Here is a 23,093-nt window from a genome sequence, read left to right on the forward strand (position 1 = left end):
ACGGGTTCAGGATTTGGAGGTTCCACGTGCCATAGTGCTTTGAATCCAAATAAGCATTTGGTCAGTTTGATGATCTTGGATTCAGGATCGGGCTATTCGTCTTTCCGATTTATACTAGATAAACCAAGACAACAAAAAAATATACTCAAACTTGGCGTAACGAGGGTTAAAACCTAGCCGCCCTAAAACCCTACGTAAACGTTAACTTTTTCGGCCAATTATGGCCAATTCGGCGGATGAATTTCCACCATTACCAAACCATAAACCTATCCCTAAACCTAATATTATACCAAACACTAATGATATAGCCTCATCATCCAAAAACCCTGTACCAAACTCCCCTACCAAAGCTGTGACCGATTTGAAGTATGTAAACCTTTTGAAGCCTAATCCTACACCAGCTTTACAACCATTACCAATGAAGAAAGTAGAAGTTATTGATGGAGAACCAATATCTCATGGAATACCAAAGAAATCAACCAACTTATCTATCAGGAAAATTTACATTATGCAAAGAATGGGTAAGTTTTCGTATGATAATATAGGCCTAAAAGAACTAAAGACTGCCATCCCTGAGCAAAGGTGGAATTAAAGGAACATGTATTGTTGGGCTATTGGAAGAAAGACACATTCTAATGAGATTATCACTATTGAAGGATTACATTAAAATGGTGTCAACACTAGCATATTACATAAAAATTCATTCAAGGTACTGCTAGATGAGACCCCTAGTCTGGAGTCCATGGTTCAATCCAAAGCAGGAAACATCAGTAGTTGTAGCATGGATAAGTTTTCCAGAGTTGCCACCAAACTTTTTTGCTGGAGAGGCAGTGTTATCCATGGCTTCAGCAGTTGGGAAGCCTTTGACAGTTGATCTGGCCACAAAGAAACAGGACAAGACCTGGCTGTGCAAAAGTGAAGATTGATATAGATATGTTAGCAGAACATCCAAGTAGAATAAATATATTTGAAGTTGATGAGGTAACAGGCAAAGTGCAGTCCAAGTGGGTAAAAATAAATTATGATTATTTACCTAAATACTGCAAACATTGTAGACTTCAGGGACATGATGAAGCAGAATGCAGAGCTTTACACCCAGAACTAGAGAAACAATTCATGGAGGAATTAAAGAAGGAACAAAAGGAGGAGATACAAAGTGGGGAAGGAGGAAATCAAAGCAAAAACTATTATAATAGGAAAACTGGAGGAAATATGCAGGCAAAACAGGAATGGATGAGGAGAGGGAAGAATAAGTATATTAAAGATTCAAGTGGGATGATAATTGGGGAAGTGGAGGAACAAGAAAAGCAAGAGCAGGATAACCAGATTAAAACTCACAATGCTTTTGCTACTTTAGGCAATACTAAAGAGGAGGGACAGGATCAATGAGGAGATGAGAGTGTTGAAGAAGATAAGGAGCATGCAGATACCAAATCTGCAAACAATGATCGTCAGGAGACCAGACAAAGGGAAATGAAGAAAATGAGGAACGATCAGAGAGTAATAGCTCAAACAACAAGAAGGAGAAGGCAAAGAAACCAATAGAGATAATAGATACATGTGAAGAAGTTAGCAGCAAACAACAAGAGGATACTAAAGAGAAGGGAGAATAAGAAAAGAGTGGTAGCAGCAGAAACAACAATGACTCTAATGTAATTGAAAAGGAGCAGGAGGAAGTAGTACCAGAAACAACAATAACCAGTCCAGCAGCCCAATCAACTAATAAATCCCAATCACCAACAAATAAGGAAAAGAAGGATAACAACCCTGTTAAAATGATAGAGATCAGTAATGCAAAGCTGGTGGATACAGGGCAGTTAGTACCAAAGGAGAAAAGTGCTAAAAAATTACAACATCAAAAGGGATGCAAAGATCTAGATGTTCATTCTTTAGAACATAGTATGAAGAAGGCAGCCAGAGCTGGAGATTTATCTCCAAAACATGTAGACAAAGGTCTTGGTAGAGGAAAGAAGAAGACATTCAAAGACAGTAATGTTCCACCCAATGGTGGAGTTCAAACAAGAAGTACTATTAATAAATCTAATGTTCTATAATGAATGCTATCATTTGGAATATTAGATCTATTAATACAATGGAAGCTTTCCCAAGATTAATAAATATGCATCATAAATACCATTTTGATTTCATAGGGCTATTGAAACCATTTCAGAATGCAGACAAGATAGAGGAATATAGAAGAAGGATAGGATTGCAGCATGCTTTGGTGAATTGTTCAGGAAAAATATGGGCTTTTGTTGATGATATGTTTGAAGTGGAAACTATTACTGATCATCCTCAACATTTGACTGTAAAGCTAAAGATGCAGAATTCTCAAGAGGCAATGATTATTTCCATTGTGTATGCAAAGTGTAGTCAAACTGAAAGAAGGGAGTTATGGGAATCATTGGAGGATTTGTCTATAAATATAAATGAACCTTGGATGATAGGAGGTGACTTCAATGTGATAACATCAGAGAAGGAGAAATATGGTGGACTTCCTGTCACTATTAATGAAATTCAAGATTTCAGGGCTTTCATTCAGAGCTGTGGTATAGAGGATTTGGGATTCAATGGAAGCAAATTCACTTGGTGGAATTGGCAAAGTAATAAAGACTGTATCTTTAAAAGACTTGATAGATGTTTAGGGAATCAGATGTTACAAAACAGGTATCCTAGTCTGGAGATTTCTCATCTAATCAGAACAGGATCAGATCATGCACCAATGTTAATCACTTATTCAGGACAGGTGGAGACTATCAAGAAATCCTTCAAATTCCTTAATTTCTGGGCAAAACATGATACCTTTCTGACTGTGGTTAAGGAAAATTGGAAGGCAAAATTTATGGCAAATCCTTTTACACTTTTTCATCACAAACTGAAAAAGGTTAAGGTTGCTTTAAATCAATGGAGTAAAACTACTTATGGAAACATTTTTCAGGAAATTGAGACATTAGAGGATGTAGTTAAGGTGCATGAAATTCAGTTTAAGCTTCAACCTAATGGTGCAAATAGAGAAAGACTTCACAGGGTTCAAGCTGACTTGAATAGATACCTACATCTGGAGGAAGAATTCTAGAAGCAGAAATCAGGGTTGAAATGGTTTCAAGATGGTGATAGAAACATTAAATTCTTCCATGCCTTTGTTCAAGGTAGGAGGAAAAGATTGCAAGTTAGGAGAATTCAAAATCAGAATGGTCAGTGGCTGGAAACAAAAAAGGAGATAAATGAAGAGGCAATCGGATTCTATGAGGAGCAGTTTACCAGAGGGGTAGATCCAATAGATCTTGAAATCTTGGATCATATGTATCCTATGATATCTAAAGAGCAGAATGATCTTATTATTTAATATCCTAGTGAGGAAGAAGTAAAGAGGGTAATTTTTAGCCTAAATGGGGAAAGTGCCAGTGGACCAGATGGTTTCACAGGGGTGTTCTTTCAAACTTGTTGGGAAATTATAAAAGAAGATGTCATAATATGGTCATAGCTTTCTTTTGTGGAGCAGAACTTCCTAGATTCATTACTCATACTAATTTGATTTTACTGCCTAAAAAGGATATCAGCAACTCCTTTTCAGACACGAGACCAATTAGTTTAAGTAACTTTGTTAATAAGATTTTCTCAAGATTGATCCATAAGAGACTGGTTAATATTCTATCTGAGATTATATCCTTGAACCAAGCAGAGTTTGTGAAGGGGATGAGCATTGTGGAGAACATCCTGCTAACTCAAGAAATTGTCTCAGATATAAGAATAAGAACAAAGACTGCCAATGTTGTTATGAAATTAGACATGGCAAAGGCTTATAATAGAGTGTCTTGGTTGTTCTTGGTAAAGGTGTTGAGGAAATTTGGCTTTTCTGAAAGACTGATAGACATAGTGTTTAGGATTATCAGTAATAATTGGTATTCAATCTTGGTGAATGGTCAACAGCAAGGATTTTTTCAATCTTCAAGAGGAGTAAAGCAAGGGGGTCCACTATCTCCTACTTTATTTATTATTGTTGCTGAAGTACTCACAATGAATTTAATTGCTCTGTATCAGGTTCCACAATTTAAAGGATATGGACTTCCTAAATGGAGTCCAAAAGCGAACCACTTAGCCTATGCTGATGATATGATTATATTTTCATCAGCAGAGATAGGCTCTTTGCAACTGATTATGGAGAGTCTGAGGAAATATGAAGCTGCATCAGGGCAGATGATTAATAGAGAGAAGAGTACAAAGTATATGCAGAAAAATGTTCTAGGAGATGTGAGTATTACAGTGGAAATTGTGACAGGAATAAGAAGGAGAGATTTTCCCTTTACTTACTTGGGATGCCTAATATATCATAGCAGAAGCAGAAAGGAATTTTTTGCAAGCATAATACTGAAGGTGATGAATAGATTACAAGGCTAGAAGGGGAAGTTACTATCCTTTGGAGGAAGGGCTGTACAAATCAAACATGTGTTACAAAGTCTACCTATGCATCTACTATCAGCAGTGAGTCCACCTATAAGTGTTATTAGGCAATTTCATAAAATGTTTGCCCATTTTTTTTTGGAGTAATACTATATGAGGAAAAATTAGACACTGGACATCATGGAACAACTTGTGTGTTCCAGTAATAGAAGGAGGAGAAGGATTCAGATCATTACATGATATGTAAGTGGCACTATTTTGCAAATTATGGTGGAATTTCAGGACTAAGCAATCTTTATGGAGTGCATATATGAGTAAAAAGTATTGTAGGAAAGAAAATGGAGTGATTGTACAGTGGAAACAGGGTTCACAAGCATAGAAGAGGATTCTACAGGCCAGGGATTTAATAGAACATCAGATATGGTAGTAGTGTGGAATGGGGAACTCATTATTTTAGTATGACAATTGGACTGGCTTGGGTGCTTTATATTAGGCAGTGGAAAGATTTGATGGGAGTATCCAGAATGTGTTAGAAATGATAAATGAAGAAGGACAATGGAATGAACAGAAGTTGGAGACAATTTTGCCTACTGATGTATGCCAACATATTGTCTCCAACAATAGGACACCACAATCAAGGAAAGGAATGGATAGACCATGGTGGTTATTGGAGACAAATGGGGAATTTTCTATCAATTTAGCATGGGACTTTATCAGTTTAAGAGAAGAACAAAGAGAATCATATAAATACATGTGGATGAAAGGATTATCTTTCAAAATTTCATTTTTTCTATGGAGATGTTGGAGATTTAAAGTGCCAGTGGATGATGTTTTGAAAGGGATGAATTATAACATGGCATCAAGGTGTTGTTGTTGCTTAAATCCAAGGGAGGAGACAATCCAACACCTCTTTGCCACATCATATTCAGCTAATACGACATGGTCCTACTTTTCTTCTGTTGTAGGGATACAAATTGATGGATTACCACTATAACAAAGGATTGTTAAATGGTGACAGGCTCCAGTTACTGGCAGATTAAAACAAATATTTCAAGTTGTACCTGCTATTATCATTTGGGAGTTATGGAAGAGAAGGAATGCAATCAAACATGGGGGAAAAAGATCAGTAGGCAGAGTAATTTTCTTGATATATACAACAATTTAGAGATTGATCTTGACGGGAAATCCATCTATTAAGCAATTGCCTAACAGATGGGATCTTGTGCTGCAAATAATGGAAGGAGGAGAACCTAATATAAAGATTACTAAGGTGATCTGGGAATTCCCACCAGAAGGATGGATTAAATGTAATTGTGATGAAGCTTCAAGGGGCAATCTTGGGAGAAGTTCCTATGGGTTTTGTTTGAGAAAAATTCAGATGGAAATTTGATTTATGCTCAAGCAGAGGATATAGGAATAGCTACCAATACAAAAGCAGAGGTTAGAGGAGTTCTGGAGGCTGTGAGGTATTGCAAAAGTGTTTAGATGGATCATATTATCATGCAAACAGACTCACAGCTAATACATAGAGTGCTTGTAGAAGATTGGAAGCCACCTTGGCAAATTTCTCAATGGGTAGAGGAGACACAAGAATTGGAGACAGGAATGGACATCATCTATACACATATATTGAGAGAAGGAACAAATTGGCTGATGCATTGACAAATTAGGCTGTTGATATTGGCTCATTTCATTGCCAAACATTTCAATAAATAACACATGCATAATTTATAGGAATTTATATATTATTTTATGCGAGATAAAATGTAAAATAAGAATGTGAGTAATTAGCAATACATGGATTAATATTTTAAAATGACAAAACTAACCCTCATAATAATAATAATAATAAATTTTTATTTAATTTGAAAAGTAAATTAAACTATATATAATAATTTGTAATATATCAATCATTTAACTAAAAATAATTAATATATTACTAATCACTGCATAATATCCGTGCATCACTAATTCCTGAATAACTTCTCTCCGAACCAAGCAACCCTGTGTATTTAGGGCCGGCCAGAGGGCCAAGCCACTAAAGCGGGGGCTTTAGGCCCCAAAATTTTGGGGCCCCCATTTTTTTTTCATCCGGTGTTCGGTACCTGTATTGAATTTCTCGATTAATTTGATTTTGAGACACGCAAGGCCGGTTAAAGAGGGAAGCACTCCCTAGCAAGATTGTTTTGTTCTGAAGCTCGAACTCAAGACCTCTAGTTAAGGGATGATGAGGCCTAATTTTTACCTACAATAGATTTGTAGGTTAATTTTTCTTTTAAAAAATATTGAGCAGAAAAAAAGGCCTCCTGTTAAAGTTGGCTTTAGGCCACCGTTCTTATTGAGCCATCCCTATGTTTATTTGGTATATATGAAGAAAAATGTTAGATAAGAATGACAAAGCAGAACATCTTGACAAAAGCAGGAACTCATTTTGTTTGGCTTTACCAAGGAAGTTTTTGCTTCGAATAATAATAGTAGTACTTTTGCTGGCACCTTCCAAAACATTTCTAGAGTTTTTGTTAGCTTTCTTATATCTATTGATGCATACTATTATATAAAGTTTTCATTCTTAACAACAAAAATATAGGAACAACAAAACACTCGTTAGCGCTAGATGATACATGGGGAGTTTTGATGTTGAATCGCTTTTGATAGAAAGCAATTTACTTTAGAGATTATAAATTATCCAATAGCACTGCCCTTGTTTTCAGGTAAAATTGTTAGCTACCAAAAAATAAAGTTAGAGATTTGTTTTTACGGGTTTAAAAACAAGTAAGTCGTATACAATCCGGAGTCTCTCTCGAACGAGCTCGGGGTTTGGTGTTTTTTCGTATAATGGATACAAGTAATAATATTTATCTACGTTAACAGTATAAATGGAAAGTAATAAAATCACAATAATGATCAGATCTCCGAGAGTAAGTATATTTCTTAGCCAAATAATAATACAAGAAGTGAGAAGTTGGGTACACAAGTGAGATGGTCCTTTCTTCTCTCCTAAGCTTCATTTATATAGACAAACCCTTGGTATGCTACTGCCCCAGGTGAAGTCAGTTGAGTGACACAACTTAGACTCTGCGCACAGTGGCACTCTGCTCGTTGACGACTGATGTGATGGGAGTTGTTGGGAGTGGGAGGCAACTGTATAGATCCGTTTGAGACTCTTGCAACTGCGAAAACTTCTCGCCTACGGTTTGAGTCCCCCAAGCATGCTTCCCTTTATATTTCGAGACCCGAAGTCTCTGAACTAACCATTCTTAAATACCATCGGGTGTTCATACCTGTATACAGATAGTCCCTCACTTTCCGGACGTTCCATTTCTGCGAAAGATCGGGAAGTGGAAGAGAAAAGCTGTTAACCGTCAATCTTGCTATATGACAATTCTTGAGAATCACGTTCCGTGCCAACTGTCGTTATTATCCTTTCACACCATCACTTAGCATTAAATGCTCCTTGCTCCTTGAATGTGGGGTTTCGGGAAATGGAAGGACCATCGCGTCCTATTGGCCTTCACGTATCAATATATGGACAATCACCCTTTTTAAAGTGTTTTTTTCAAGGCGTCGATTGATGTTCCCCTAAGGATGCGCACTGCTTTCCCTATATACGTTATTTTCATCCTGACCTCGCACCACTAATAATTATATTCCATCTTTATTCATAGCAAGTCAATGATCCCGGTCCTTTAACCTTGAGACCCTTGCCGATATTTTGCTTTTAGAGATGAATTTCGTCTTGCCGACTGCTGTCAATGCCTGAAATTCTCTGGCCATCGTTTGGTGAGCAACGTCTTTTGATACCCTCTCGAAAGTTCTGGTTTGCGGGAGGGGTTGTCTTGATCAGTCCTGACCTCTACGTAACAAAAAATTCTTCCCTCTTGGTTAGAGGCAAAAGACCCGCTCCCATGATACCTTCTTCTGCCACTCGCGATTGGCTGGGATTTCGCTGGCCCACCAGCTATTCAAGAGTTTTCCTCGCAAGGCATAGTATATGTGAGGGACGACTGGTACCGCACGCTTGGGAGGTAGGTGTATGCCTTCATGATGCTCTCGAGCGTGGTGCCTGTCGTCTCTCACATATTTTATCCTTCTGTGATTTTTTACCGGTAACGTGCTTGCTGACTCAAATACCAACGGTACGTTTGGTAACATTCCAAACACGACCAGTACGATTATGATCGAATTTATGTGGCGTACTATTATGAGCAGCGCCATTATTTTTAATATTAACATAATCTCCTACTTAAGAATCGCAAGCGGGATAACTTATTTCTTTCTATATGCACGCGAGAGTGAATCTTGTGTTCGTAATCTTGATCCAGGCTCTGCCGGCATTTTGATAACGGCGGGGGAAAGCTCATGTTGCTTACCAGAGCCGCCGCCAAGTTCAATAAGGGGTTCGTGATGATTTTGCCAACTCAGAGTCGACTTTAGTTATAGCGTTGGGGGTGGAGCAAGTGGCTTATGCAGCTCTTCCCATACTACCCCTGTCCGAGGACTTGGATGCACTCTCTGGTGATGAGAGCTGGTCTCACGAAGGAGAAAGAGAATCCTTGGAAGACCATCAGGGGCGTTCCTCCAGAGTCCCGGCGACTAAGGTCCCAGCGGGTAAGGTGATCCCCCAAACTTCATGAAGATGATGCCGCGATGGCGGTTCGAGGGGCCCCTACCGTGCCTGTGCCTTCAGAAACACCTGCCCCTGCCAACAAGCCAAGTGATGCTCCTTAAGTTCGACCTCCCTATGTGGAGTACCTTGTGAATTCATTTTTTAGGCTATTTTTAGAAAACAATCTTTTCTTTTACTTTGTGTTATGCCCGAAGTTTTTGGGGCTTTTTTGCTATGATACAAAATTCGCATGTTTTTGTTCATTGCTTTTTCTGTAATTGCTTGAATTAGGATTGATTGCTTTCAGCTTACTCTGGTTATGTTGATATTCGTTGTGGCCGAGTGTTCATGATTAACTCGGTCCTGTGAAGTGGAGCAGTTCAACCAAGGAAATCCTTCCACCCTCAGGATTCCTTATCGTAACTATGCTCTGGCATGACCATGAATGCTTGTGTTTAAGGTATACGACGCCTTTTATTTGTCATCGCATTTATGTGCGAGATGCTTAGGCGGTCGTTTCCCCCAATATGGGAATATTACTTCTGGCCGCGTTCATTATGATTGGGAATTTAAATCATCCATATCATAATTAAGGAGGTCCCTCCTTTGTTCGACTGCAGGCGTGGAGAACGTCTCGACCTCGCCTTATTTCGGCATAAGGTAATAATACCTTCACGCTCTGAGGCCAACTGGTCGTGTCGTGTGTTCGAGGTGGATGTTATCGGGTCCAGGAGGACACGTTCGTATCAACAAAGTCAGAGTATGATAGGCTTTTCGGAGGCAATTTGAATCGCTTTATTCAATTTCCGCCTAATGCTTTGAATACATAATTGTTTCTCGCCCTTGGGCACTTAATAGCAAAACAAACAAAGTTAACAAAAAATAAAAAACATGGGAAACATCTTCGGCCGCGTTCGTCCAAGAAATTCTGTCTTTCCTCCATCTTTAAGTAATTCGTTGTTTAGTTGTTGACTCATCAAAAATTGTGCCAACAAAAACCCGTTGGAAAAAAGGTCGGTCAAGGAAAAGAGTGCAACACTTATTTTCAGATCTTCATTCCTGCTTCTTCTAGATCAGTCCCGGTCTCAGGGATAATCCCAGTCCCAACATTAGTCCCAGTCCTGCAATCATAAAGGCTTACGAAAAAATGTGAATTGATAAAGAAGAAACTCATACTTTCGGTGGCTTTCAAGGCCTGATCGTATCGTGAAGTCAGCCGTGAATTCCAACAAATAGGGGGGTCGGACAGTACGCCCAAGGCTGGTAGGATAGCTCGTACTCGCTCACTTCGATCGACCATTTCGACAGTCGGCTTGAGAGACTTTCGGCCCGGAGCAGCTCTTGTAGCGAGGCATCGGTCACGACCATAATTGGATGACACTGAAAATAAGGTCTCAGCTTTCGTGTAGCTGTGACCAGAGCCAGGACCAACTTATCTAAGTTTGGATATCGTGGCTTGGTCCCGGTTAACGTTTTGCTGGTGTAGTAGATGGGAAGCTATTTTTTCGCTTCTCTTCGTACGAGGGCGATGCTAATGGATATCTTCGAGACAATTATGTAAACAAATAACTTTTCTCTTTTCTCTGGTTTAGCCATTATGTGAAGGATAGCTAGGTAAGCTTTGAGGTCCCTCATGCTTTGATCACATTCTTGTGTCCATAGGAAGCGTTGGTCCTTTTTAGTCAGCTTGAAGAATTCATGACATCGGTCAGTTGCTTGGGATATGAATCTTTCCAAGGCTGACTTCTTCCCGGTTAGCCTTTGAACCATTTTGACATTGTCCAACGTATCTGGCATCGACCGGATAGCCTCTACCTTGTCCGGATTCATTTTAATCCCTCGACTAGAAATGAGAAAACACAGAAACTTGCCCCACCTGACTACGAAGGCGCACTTCTTCGGATTCAGTTTTATGTCGTGGCATCGTAAAACATCAAAGGTTTCGGCTAAGGACTCCAGGTGGGTCTCTGCTTATCGGTACTTAACCAGCATGTCATCAATGTAGACTTCCATGGTTTTATCGATTTGCTTCTCGAACATTTTGTTAACCAACCTTTGGTAAGTAGCCCCTGCATTTTTAAGACCAAAAGGCATATCGTTATAGCAAAAATTACCACGGTTAGTCATGAACGAGGTTTTCTCCCGATTATCCGGGTGCAAGCTGATCTGATTATACCCCGAATAGGCATCTAGAAAACTGAGCAACTCATGACCGGCCATGGCATCTATCGTTTGGTCTATGTGCGACAACGGGAAAGAATCTTTAGGGCACGCCTCGTTCAAGTCTTTGAAATCCACACACATTTTGAACTTGTTAAGTTTCTTGGGTACGACCACCATGTTGGCCAGCCATTCGGGGTTCTTTACTGCCCGTATGTACCCTATGTTGAGCAAATGAGTCACTTCTTCCTTGATGAACTGGTCTCTTATTGCCGATATGGGCCGTTTCCTTTGCCTAACTGGGACGTGATTAGGGTTCGCACTCAATTTATGGACAGCTATATCCTGGGGGATCCCTGTTATGTCAAGATGAGTCCACACAAAGCAATTGGATTTATGAGTTAAATAATTCAAAAATTCACTCTTGAGCCCGGGTGATAGATTCGAGTCCAGGTATACCTTCTTTTCGGGACATTCTTCGAAAAGGTATACCACGGGATCCTTATCTGGGGGTAAGACAAAACCCTTTGAGAGAGCTTGAACCAGGCATTCTTTGTCGTCCAACCGCTCCTTGTTTTCTCCGGATCCCTTGCCCGGGTCCGGCTTCTGTAATTGTTATTAATCTGTTGTTGATTGTCGGGAGGCCACTGCCGCTAACATATCCTCTCTTTGGTTGTGGAAGCCGTTCCCCTTAAGTTTTCCGATCCCCCAAGATGTAGGGGACTTGACTTTCTGGTGATAAGTCGAGGGAACGGCCTGCATCGCATGTATCCATGGTCTTCCAAGGATCGTGTTATGAGCCATATCCCCGTACACGAGATCAAAGGTTGTGATCTGCTTCATGCCGTCAGCACAAATAGTCAAATCTATCTCTCCTTTGGTCACCTCGCCGGACATATTGAATCCTGCCAAAGACCTTGGTCGTGGTGACAATGGACTCCTCCCCCCCCATCTCTTTCAGAATCCTTAGCTGACTGATATTCGCCGAGCTTCCTGGATCAATTAAGACACGCTTAATGAAATATTTATGAATTGTTAAAGATATTACCAGGGCCTCGTTATGGAATGGGGGGAGGTTCTCGCAATCAGCCTCGGTGAATGATATGTCTCGATCTTCTGCAAATTCTGGTTCTCGTACGGTGGTAGTAATCGAGACCTTCGACTTTTTCGTGGAAGTGTAAGTGACTTTATTTATATCGTCTTTGTGTCGAAGATCATATAAATAGTATGTGTAGGCGGCGTATCCGTTCGGCCTTTGCCTATCTTTTCGATTCAAGTTGAGCTTTGCCCGGTCGCTGATGTACTCCCTTAAATGCCCAGCGCGTAGCAATTGGTCTACCTCTATTCTTAAGTTACCACAATCTTTGGTAGTGTGCCTATGGGTGTTATGATAATGATACCACAACCCCGTACTTCTTTTCTCTGGGTTGAAATGAATGGTATCGGGAAATTTGTCTTCTTTCATGGTCTTCATTACTGAGACTATCTCTATAGCGTTGATGCTGAAGTTATGGTCGGATAGCTTTAGAGGGCCGCTACCTTTTAACGCGGACCTCTCGGTTAAACCGAGTGCCCCGATCCATGAGGCCTTGATTGTTCCTGACGTTGCCTCGATTCATGCTTGTATACGAGGGTTTTCTCATCTCGTACAGACCGAAATGCCTATTGCTTGTAACGTTGGTGCCGTACCCCTGATTAGGTTTTTTTGGGGGGCGACTATCAATGTGAGATGTCGTCCCCATTCGCCGATCTTCTTCAATTCTCATTTTGGCTGTGCACCTGAGATTGACTTCGCTCCATGTTTGTGCCGGGTGCTCCCTCAAGCTCTCCTTTAGTTTTCTGAAGGCATTTGAGATTTTTGGGTTCAACCCATCGGTGAAAGCAGCGGTTGCCCAGTCTTCGTCAATAGGTGGAATCAACATCCTTTCTGTTTGGAACCTGTCCATGAAGCTTCGCTGCAGTTCGTCCCCTCAGTGCTTGATTGTAAACACATCCTGCTGATGGGTTTCCACCCTCCGGGCTCCTGCGTGTGCTTTAACAAAGATATCTGCAAGAGAAGCGAAGCAATTAATAGAATTTTCAGACAAGTGAATATACTAGGAAAATGCTCCTTTACGAGTATCTAGCCAAATTTTTGAGCATGACTGATTCGACTTCCGATTGTTTGAGGTCATGCCCGCTGACTGCTCCCTCGAAGGTTGCGATATGATCTTCCAGGTCCGTGGTGCCATCATATTTCGATATATCTGGCATTTTGAACTTCTTCATGATGGGGGCAGGCGCAGCGTTCCCCGGGTATGGCAAGACGCCGTATCTTCCGGCTCCTGTTCCTTTGATCATCGGCGATGCGTCGGGGATCTGACTCATCCGCTCGTTCATTTCCCTCTCTATGCACTGCAGCCCTTTCGTGAATGCATCTATCTGGTCTTTCCCACCTTCGTTAACCTTTTTGTTGGCTCCAGGATCTTCCGTGGCATCTGCAGCTTTTTGCCCTGTCGTGGGATTCCAGCTCTTTAGTGAGCAGCTATAACGGCGGTCGCAGCTTCTATACGCAACATGATTTTGTTTTGGCCTTTCAGGATGGCCGAAATTGTCTTTTTGCTGAGCGATGCTTCTTTTTCGGCCGCTCAGGGCTTACTGGTTTGAGATCTAGTCGAGCCCCCCCTTCAAGAGTCTCTTTCGCCTTTGCCTTCCCTGAAACCCCGCCAGAACGACCTTCTTTCGATGGTTCAGGATGGCCAAGATTGTCTTTTTGCTGAGCGACCCTTCTTTTTCAGCCGCTCAGGGCTTACTGGTTCGAAATCTAGCCGAGCCCTCCTTCAAGCGTCTCTTTCGCCTTTGCCTTCCCTGACACCCTGCCAGAACGGCCTTCTTTCGATGGTTTGATCGATGATTTGATTTCATCGCCCTGCCTCTTTGACTCAGATTTTTCTTTCGTTCCTGCCACTTCTGAGCGATTTATCAGGTTTTGGGGTTCGACGGGTGACGACAGTCCTCTGAGTCCCTGCATTCCCCGTGCAACATTATCTTCTCCAGCCATTTTTTGATAAAGTGCTTAGTCCCGAGATTTTCAAGAAAACCAGCTACAGATCGAGACAACTCTACAGCTGTCTATCCCCACGAACGACGCCAAACTATTTTTCGGTAAAATCGTTAGCTACCAAAAAACGAAGTTAGAGATTTGTTTTTACGGGTTTAAAGACAAGTAGGTCGTGTTCAATCCGGAGACTCTCTCGAACGAGCTCGGGGTTTGGTATTTTTTTCGTATAACGGATACAAGTAATAATATTTATCTATGTTAACAGTATAAATGGAAAGTAAGAAAATCATAATAATGATCAGATCTTCGAGAGTAAGTATATTTCTTAGCCAAATAAAAATACAAGAAGTGAGAACTTGGGTACAAAGGTGAGTTGATCCTTTCTTCTCTCCTAAGCTTTATTTATATAAACAAACCCTTGATATGCTACTGTCCTAGGTGACGTCAATTGAGTGACGTAGCTTGGACTCTGCGCAAAGTGGCACTCTGCTAGATGACAGCTGATGTGATGGGAGTTGTTGGGAGTGGGAGGTAGCTGTATAGATCCGTTTGAGACTCTTGCGACTACGGAAACTTCTCGCCTAAGCTTTGAGTCCCCCGAGCATGTTTTCCCTTTATATTTCGAGACCCGAAGTCTCCGGACTCGCCGTTCCTAAATACCTGCATACAACCCTTGTTAAAGAAGGTATGTGGAAAGTTTAAAGGATGGTCCGTGGCTAGTTTATGTCTTATCGAACGACTGCTTAATTAGTGCACCTTTTTTTGAAAAATATTTAAGAATGTGTTCGGTAGGAAGGATAATGGGAAAAAAGAATTTTGGGAAATAGGTAGTTTCCTTACTTATTTTTTGTATTGGGTAAGCAAACAGAAAATATTCTTTCAAAAATATTTTTATTTAGATTTGGCCCAAAATAGTGTCTGATCCTAAGCCTTTAAACTTGAAAACAAGACCAAAGCTAGCTACACATGAACATGATATGTAAAATCGAACTCTTACCATAAATTCAGAGAAAGCTTTGTCTAGTTAAGTAATAACAATTCCCCCTTTATTTTTTTATTTTTTTTAAAAATGATTGTAAGAAACGATTACAAAGTTATAAACTCTACTAAACCTCCCTTGACAACCATTAAAAAGCTTCAAGCTGTTTGCATTAAGTGTTGATCTAAGTGATTGGGAATATCCTTTGGAGTTTATTACGTCAAATTTAAGGGAGTTTGGTGAATACTAGAGTTGGTTTTGATTGAAATTTCATATTGAAACTCGAAGAGGAAGAAGAACATATTATTTTCACAAATCCCAATATATAGATAAGTTTTTTGTATTTTATATTTTGCGTATGTTATTTGTATGTCCATTATATCACTTGACATAAAGTGGCATGCACACGATATACAAAATGCATATAAATGATATACAAAACAGATACAACAAGATATGTGTATGCAAGTTGTACGTTTTGACCGGATTAATGTATACAACATTTTTTTACGAAATTGTATGTTATAAATTATATGTTTTGACAGAATAAAGTATATTTTGTAAAAAAAAAAACTCTCGAATTTTGTTATAGCGGGTAATTAGTGTCCAATTGTTGTATCTATAGGAAAAAAATCCCTAAACTTTTAAGTTGCAATAAATTCACGGGAATGAAAAAAAATGGGATAATACATATTTTGTTCCTTTCTATTGGTACAATTTTTTCAGTAGAACACTTAAACTTTATGATGCCCCCATAACCCTCCTATTTTTGTTCTAAGTGCATCTTTGACCCCCTTACATTAAAAATATCTACATAAATTAACAAGTGACAAACACACGCGGATATGCCATAAGAGGTGTTTTTTTTTCATTTGGTTCGGATAAAAATTTAAAAACTTGAGCGGCCGATCTGGCAAAAAAGGATAAGATAGCTTATTTAACTTCTAGGTCGTTACGGATTGGACTCATGAGATGTGTCAAAATACTAGGAACACAAAAATCAAAACTCTTTTTATATCAGCTCCACATCCAAAATAAACTAGCCTGCAACCCCCCTCCCCCCACGCCATTCATTGTAACTTACCTAGAATCCATGACTCTTCTTCAAATAAAACTCTCTAGCAACTCAACAATAATCCAGATCCAAGGCCTTTCTCAAGCGATTTAGGTGTCATCCTTTTCTTCTTTTTTTGTATTTTGTTTTTTGACATTTTTGCCTACTTTTTTCTTCCACTATTGTAGATTATAAATGATGATAGTTCTCTCTTTACTGTAGATTAAAATTTAAAGGATGAGCAAAGTCTAAACTGAATAAGTAAAGCTGAACGGATGAAGTAATAAAGAGAGTGACTCTCACCTTTGAAAGACTTATGTTGAGATGACTCTATATTTTTCTCAAGTCAAGCGTTCACATAAACTACTGTGATTTGTGCTAATCAAATTATACAAAAAGTATAGCACCAAAAATATTCCCTCCCTAAAAAGGCTGTTACAACTTTTAATATTTTCTAGAATAGTTTAATTTTTTTACTCAATATTTAAAAAATATTACTCAAGGGGTTATCATTTCCATTTAAATTAAGATAGAAGGGGGTATTGAACGATCTCTCTAACACATAAAAGATTATGAGTTCTCGTCCCCACCAGCCATGGTAAAATCAAATCCACAGCGAGACATTCATAAACATATCATGTCTCAACCCTTAAAGGTTAAGGGGGGAAAATGAAATTTATCTCACCTAGAAATATTGCTTTATCATTTCCATTCAAAAGTTGAAGGGGGTATTATTTTCAACCCTTAAGAGTTGTTTTTTTGCTGGTTAGGAAGTCAATTATTCATGTATTAAAACCAGTATAATAGTACCATGTTTGGTAGCATTTTGGTTGTTATTGTTAAAATTAATATTTTAATTAATTTTGAAACAATTAATCTGATAAAAGCTTCTTGATTTTCAAACTTAAATGAATGTGGATTTGAAGATACATTCTTCATTGTTGTCTTTTACGTTTTGGTTTCATTCTTTTCCGTTTTAGGTTATTGAAAGATACATTTTAATTTGTAAAATTCATGAACCTATTAATAACTATTAGTTAATGAAACTCTTCTTTTTCAAGACATTTTATCCTATAAATAGTGTTCCATTCTTTTGAAAAATGCAAGCATATCAAGAAACAATTTCCCCTAAAAATTTTGAGAGACATTGTTTAAAAAGGTGAAATCACCGGTTCAAGAATGTAATAGTAACTTTCTTGAATGCTACTTGTTGTGTGGAGTAGTTGAATCCCGAAGATAGAGTTGTTATTTATTCTTCCGGGAGAGATTCCAACTATCTTCAACAAACGTCTTGACGTGCCTCTGAGCCAAGCAAGTTTTATTTTGAATTTCTTATATTATTATCATCCTTGTTCTAATAGTTATGTATAAAATTCAGCATATCAAGTACGGTATTCGGTTACCAACTTACAATTCCGCATAACTAATACATTTATGAATTATGAGAGAATCAATATACTATGTTATGCATGATATATGGAATAACTAATAGATGAATAACTAAATTTCAAACTTAAATATTAAGAGGGTAAAATTAAATTCTCTTTACAAATTAGGGAAACCCCAAAAAGGAAAGAAAGAATATTTTGTTAAAGTCATGGAAATATAGGAAAAGTCAAAAAGGATAAACCTCGTTACCTTCAACAATTGTTTTGTCAAATACTAGCTAGTATTTATAATATAATTTAACTTATATACCTACACTAACCACTTGTTTGGATGGGTTTTACATATCATTTCATAACATATTGTATCATATCATATCGAATTATACTATATGATATTGTAATGTGCTATATTATTTTGATGAATGCCGTTACATATAAATAAGAGAAAGAGCAAGAAGCGTTTTCATTTATTTGATTATTTAAAATTATCAAAATTTTGCAAATACTTTATTTCCCTTTTAAATCCATGATGTTTGAGTAATTTAAGTGATTTAAATAATTAGCTATTTAACCCTTTGAACTTCTGATTTTACATAATTTGCATGATTTGCCAAAAAATTGGCATAATTGCCCATAAATGTTTTTAATTGGGCTAATTCATTAATTAAGTGATAATTACTACAAAATTGATCCTTTTATATAAATATATTTTTGCTTTGGCCATAATTAACTTAATCAGTTCATAATTTAAAGAAATTAGAGTTATTTTGCAAAATCAGCCTGTTAATCATTTATTTGAAATAATCGGTTTAATTTAATTTTAATTTTTTTTTTTAATTAGGACAAAAGGGCCACAATTTAAATATTCATGCTAGGTTAGAGTTAATTAAGGTCATTTTAGGCCCATTAACATTTTGGCCGACTTTTTAAAATTAGTTTAATAAAATAATTACGCCCTAATTTTTCCTATACTTAAAACTTCTTCAATTTTAATAATTTTTCTAATTATTCATTTTTATGTACTAGATATACATATGTATACGCCAAGTGTGTATATATATATATATATATATATATATATATATATATATATACACACTTGGTGTATACATGAACCCACAAGGCCCTTTTTAAATCATTTCAGATTGTGGACCGAGTCCAGCCCAAGCCAGGCTGAGACCTGGCCCAAATTAGTTTAAATGAATAAGAGGGGTATACCCCTTCAGATTTTTATTTTCCCCTTTTTTGCAAAAAATAAACCCCTTCCCTTCCCCTCGTCTCTCTCTCTCTTCCCTATTGTGTGAAACCCTATTAACTGCCTTTGATTCCCTCGTCTTTCTCATGTCAAAAATGGCATATTTTTACAGAGATATGCTGACATGCACAACATTTTCATGCTCGTTGTGGTGAAAATATCAAAAGTTCACTAGATTCCATGGCTTCTTTTACCCGAATATGGTATAAATCCTTTGTTTACTCTTTATTTTTAGATTTTAGTCAAAGACGTCATTTTCTTTTGCTTTAAAGTTTATTTTGCTTGCATTTTTACTATTGGTTCATGTTTGTTGGGCTAGATCGACCAAACAAGGGTCAGATCTGACCGTATATTGGCTATGCCTTAGATCTGGGTCGTTGATTTGTTGTTTACTGAGTTTGATTGTGAAAAGGGATTTTGTCCCACATCGTTGTTGTTAGTTTCGGTGAAACTTTTGGGGTTCTATAAAAATAGAACCCCAACCCTCTTACAAAAACAAGTTTTAAAAGGTCGGAAAAAAGTAGAAAAAGGATTTTTTGAGAGAAAATCTGATTTTCTTAAAGTTTAAAAATTTGAAAGCTTTTCAAAAGTTAGAAAAGATTTGGAGAAATCCAAAGAGAGGCTAAACTTCGAGTAAAATTTTAAGGCTACACTAATTGTGAGGTCTTTTCCGAGTCAAATTTTTTATGTAATCTCTCTTTTGAGTCTGTGTGGTTGGGTTGTGAGTTTTGGAACCACTTAAGGCTTTCAAATTCGTTTTTGATCAGGCTGCACCACAAAAAGGTAATACTCTCTCCTGTTTATTTATTTTGGTATTTTTTCAGTATAAGTCTATATGTTAATAATTCATTAATGTTGTTTAGTTGTTGATTTGCCTATAATTTAGTTGAGCTTGTGTATTAAATAGATATTAGTTAAGATATAGATGTGGAGGTTGTCCCTCTTTATTTTAAAAGTCCTGTCTGACATTAACAAGTGGTCTTTGTGAAAAAGGTTGAATGTGTATACTTAAATAATAAAAGAATTATTTAAATATGCTGAGATAAGCTCCATGTATTCTCTTATATGTTGAAAGTTTCTACCTTTTGTTGCTCTATGCTTAAGTTTGATAAGAATGTGGTCACCTAAGTCATGGAACTAGTCTTGATGAACTTTAAAGGTAACACTAACCCTGCTGAATGTAATAGAACATTAAAGTTGCTGCGGTTTTATTTGGAGACTTTGAAGTAATTGTTTCTTTTTCTGAATGAGAATGTGACTCCTTTTTCTTTCTGAGTCTGTTTTTCTATGATCCTATATGCTTGTTTGATTTTCAACTAAGGGATATGGGTCTGTGATTGATATAAAGTTTAGGAAAATTCTTGAGTAGGTTGAAACAAAACTTAGGGGAACTGGACATATCTATAAGAAATCTATGGCAATTGGCTAAGGCATTTGGAGTTGTGTTTGCTTACACTTGTGTGGGTCTGGGGTTTCCCCAGGTCTGTTTGAATGTACTTAAGTTGGTCAAGTGACTCTGAATAGTGGTATATTGTGCATTAAAGGGTAACTTTAAAGAAAATGACATCCTAGAGTAGGGCAAGGCAGTCTAAAATGAAGTTTGAGATTTAGGATCACTAATAAGATAATGGGGTGTCAAAGGTCCATTAGGAGTCCATGAAAAATCTATAAAATTGTTGAGCTTGTTTTAAATAAAAAAGGGAACACTACATGCCATTAATAGGACTCAGTGTCATGTTTGATCTCATCTAAATAGGATTTAAACTCTGTATTCATATTACCTAACTTTCTCTCTGATTCATGTCTGATTTTATCAAAAAGAGTTTAAGATAAATTTAAAAGGTGATCTGAGCCTTAATATGCTTTTAACTGTCTAAAAGGGTTGGTCAATTGGAGATTAAACTATTTTGAACCTTAAACTTGATATTCAACCTGGTTTTTCTCAGAACTCTTAAGTGATTTGATTATTCCAGTTTTCTTAAATGTCAATGATTAAATATTCAGTATGGCTTCACATAGTATGATTTTAAAACTAAAGTTGATTGGAACTATTTTGTTTATGTGAAGAATTAGGGGTCTAGGTGAGACTTATTTTTAGAGGATGGGTAGTGGCAAATCATTTTTTGTCCATGAGTTTTGGTGGTTGGCATTTTATAGGAGAATAGGCTAAAGGGGTAGGTTTGCTTAGGGAGAGTAAGAGGTGAGCCCAGGTATGAACTGGAGGTAATGACCAGTAGAGCTTGGGATCCTTTTTACTGAAGGTAAGGTGTAGGAAAGGGATGGGGAAGTGATGACCTCACCCTATCTGGCCCTTCCTTCCAGACACCAAGGGTTTCCTAACTCCCTAGACTTTGTTTCTCAGGACTGTGGAGTTTAGTGATAATTGGTAATTGGACAAGAGAGTTTTCCATGCTTTGGGGGGAAACTTTTGTGATTTCTAGTTACCTAAAAGCTAAGTTAGAGTAGAAGGACAGCTACCTGCTACACCTTTTTCATGCTTGGGGACTTTTGAAGTTATGTTGTCTAAAATTAAGTCTGAAACAAATGTAGGTGTCTGTTATGCCTTGTCATGATTAGAGAGTCTGAATTGTAATTAACTAAGTCCCAAAGAGGTGAATTGCTCTTTTGGTATTTGAATCCATGTTTCTCTTCTTTTCTTGGGGTTTAGCTTGTCTGATATGTTGTTTGCTTTCCGAAGAATGTATTTTAAGGTTGGTATGGTTTTATGTGTGGGCTGTGATCATGTGAAGACTTTTAACTTAGTTTGAACTTAGAAATGAACACTTGATTGATCTTAAATTGGTAAAGACCTTTCATTTCTTGAACTAAATGGTATAATCTAGATTCAAAGAATAAAAGCTGGGATCTATCTGGTATTGACTGGTCCTGCATTATTGGTGTTTTAAAATCCTATTAAACATAGATTTAGGAGGATGAAATGATTAATGTATTGTGCCTATGCTAAAATGAATGGTGTTAAATGGGAGTTGGTATGATGTTGATTGTGGAGGTTTGATAGGTATTCCTAAGGGCAGTACGGACTACTTGGTTTAGAATGGTCTTTTAAAGACACCTCAAGAGGGGCAGAGAAGATCCAAGCTCAGCTTGACTCATAGTATCTACCCCTAAATGAGGGATGTCATGACCAGTCTATATGCCATGGGGGACATTCTTGTGCTGAAGGGATATGACTCCCTTAAGATCCTGTCATTTCACTTAAGAGGTTAGGAATAATGAATGTGATCCTTTCAAGGGGTTGGTCTTTAGCTTGTTTCTAAAGCAATAAACTGGTTTAGGGTCATTGGTAATAAAATGTCCTTATTTAAAGTTTGAAAGAAGTGGTGAAAATGTGAAGGTTGGTGTTTGAACTCTATGCCTTCTTTTCTCTGGGGATTTATTGACACACATTTATTTGACTTTGTCCTTGTCTATCTTAAATTGGTAACTAGTATGAAGCTTTGAGGGGTAATAGATTCCCATCATTATTAAAATAAAGATTCTTCATGTGGTTTTCTACCTGAGAATGTAAAACTGGACAGTCCTAGTCTCACATAATGTTGTTTGGTCTAGACTTACTGGTACTACAACTCTACCTTTTGGGTGATTATAAGTTGTGGAACTTCTTCCCTTGGCTTGTACTCTCTATTGTGTTTTCGGTGGCTATCTTAAACAAGTTTCAACCTCCCACCATGAGAACTGTTAACATATGAATTGATGAATCATTTATCTTTGATGTGCATGGAAATTAAGGTTTGGACTTTGATTATGTTTGCCTTATGTATGGTAATTGAACATGTAAGAGTAAGGTTGAACATCGACCCTACCTAGATTTGTAAAAAAAGGAAGTATATACATGTTATACACTTGGTATACACATGCCATGTGTATAACAAGGATATACTGTATGTATACCTGCAAGGAAATAGTCTAGTTATGGGTAGTAATATATGTAAATGCAAAGAATAGGACCTGGTTATGACATTTAATTGGTTAAGCATCTTGGAATTGATGTACTTATTCTATGTGTCCCCAGTGTCTGCCCCATTCTTTGTCATGATCCTGAATTCACTTTAAAGTTACTTTGCATTTAAAATATTTCCCACAAGTTGATACTTGTGCGCAACTTTGAGACCATGGCTATATACTATGGCAACACTGGTTGTTTGGTAGTTTAAGAAGGTTTTGGGAGATAGGTCTAGCCACTCCCCGA

At 37.8% G+C, this 23,093-nt stretch overlaps 1 protein-coding gene across 1 annotated transcript; it reads left to right on the top strand.

Annotated features, from left to right (window-relative positions):
* Positions 1 to 2,092: 2,092 nt before the first annotated feature.
* LOC132038547 (uncharacterized) lies at positions 2,093 to 3,346 on the top strand. The gene is made up of 2 exons (XM_059429200.1): positions 2,093 to 3,002; positions 3,150 to 3,346. Exons 1-2 carry the CDS (start codon positions 2,093 to 2,095, stop codon positions 3,344 to 3,346), a joined length of 1,107 nt encoding a protein of 368 aa, XP_059285183.1.
* Positions 3,347 to 23,093: the final 19,747 nt, after the last annotated feature.

The sequence above is a fragment of the Lycium ferocissimum genome, chromosome 11, assembly GCF_029784015.1.
Source record: "Lycium ferocissimum isolate CSIRO_LF1 chromosome 11, AGI_CSIRO_Lferr_CH_V1, whole genome shotgun sequence".
NCBI lineage: Eukaryota > Viridiplantae > Streptophyta > Magnoliopsida > Solanales > Solanaceae > Lycium > Lycium ferocissimum.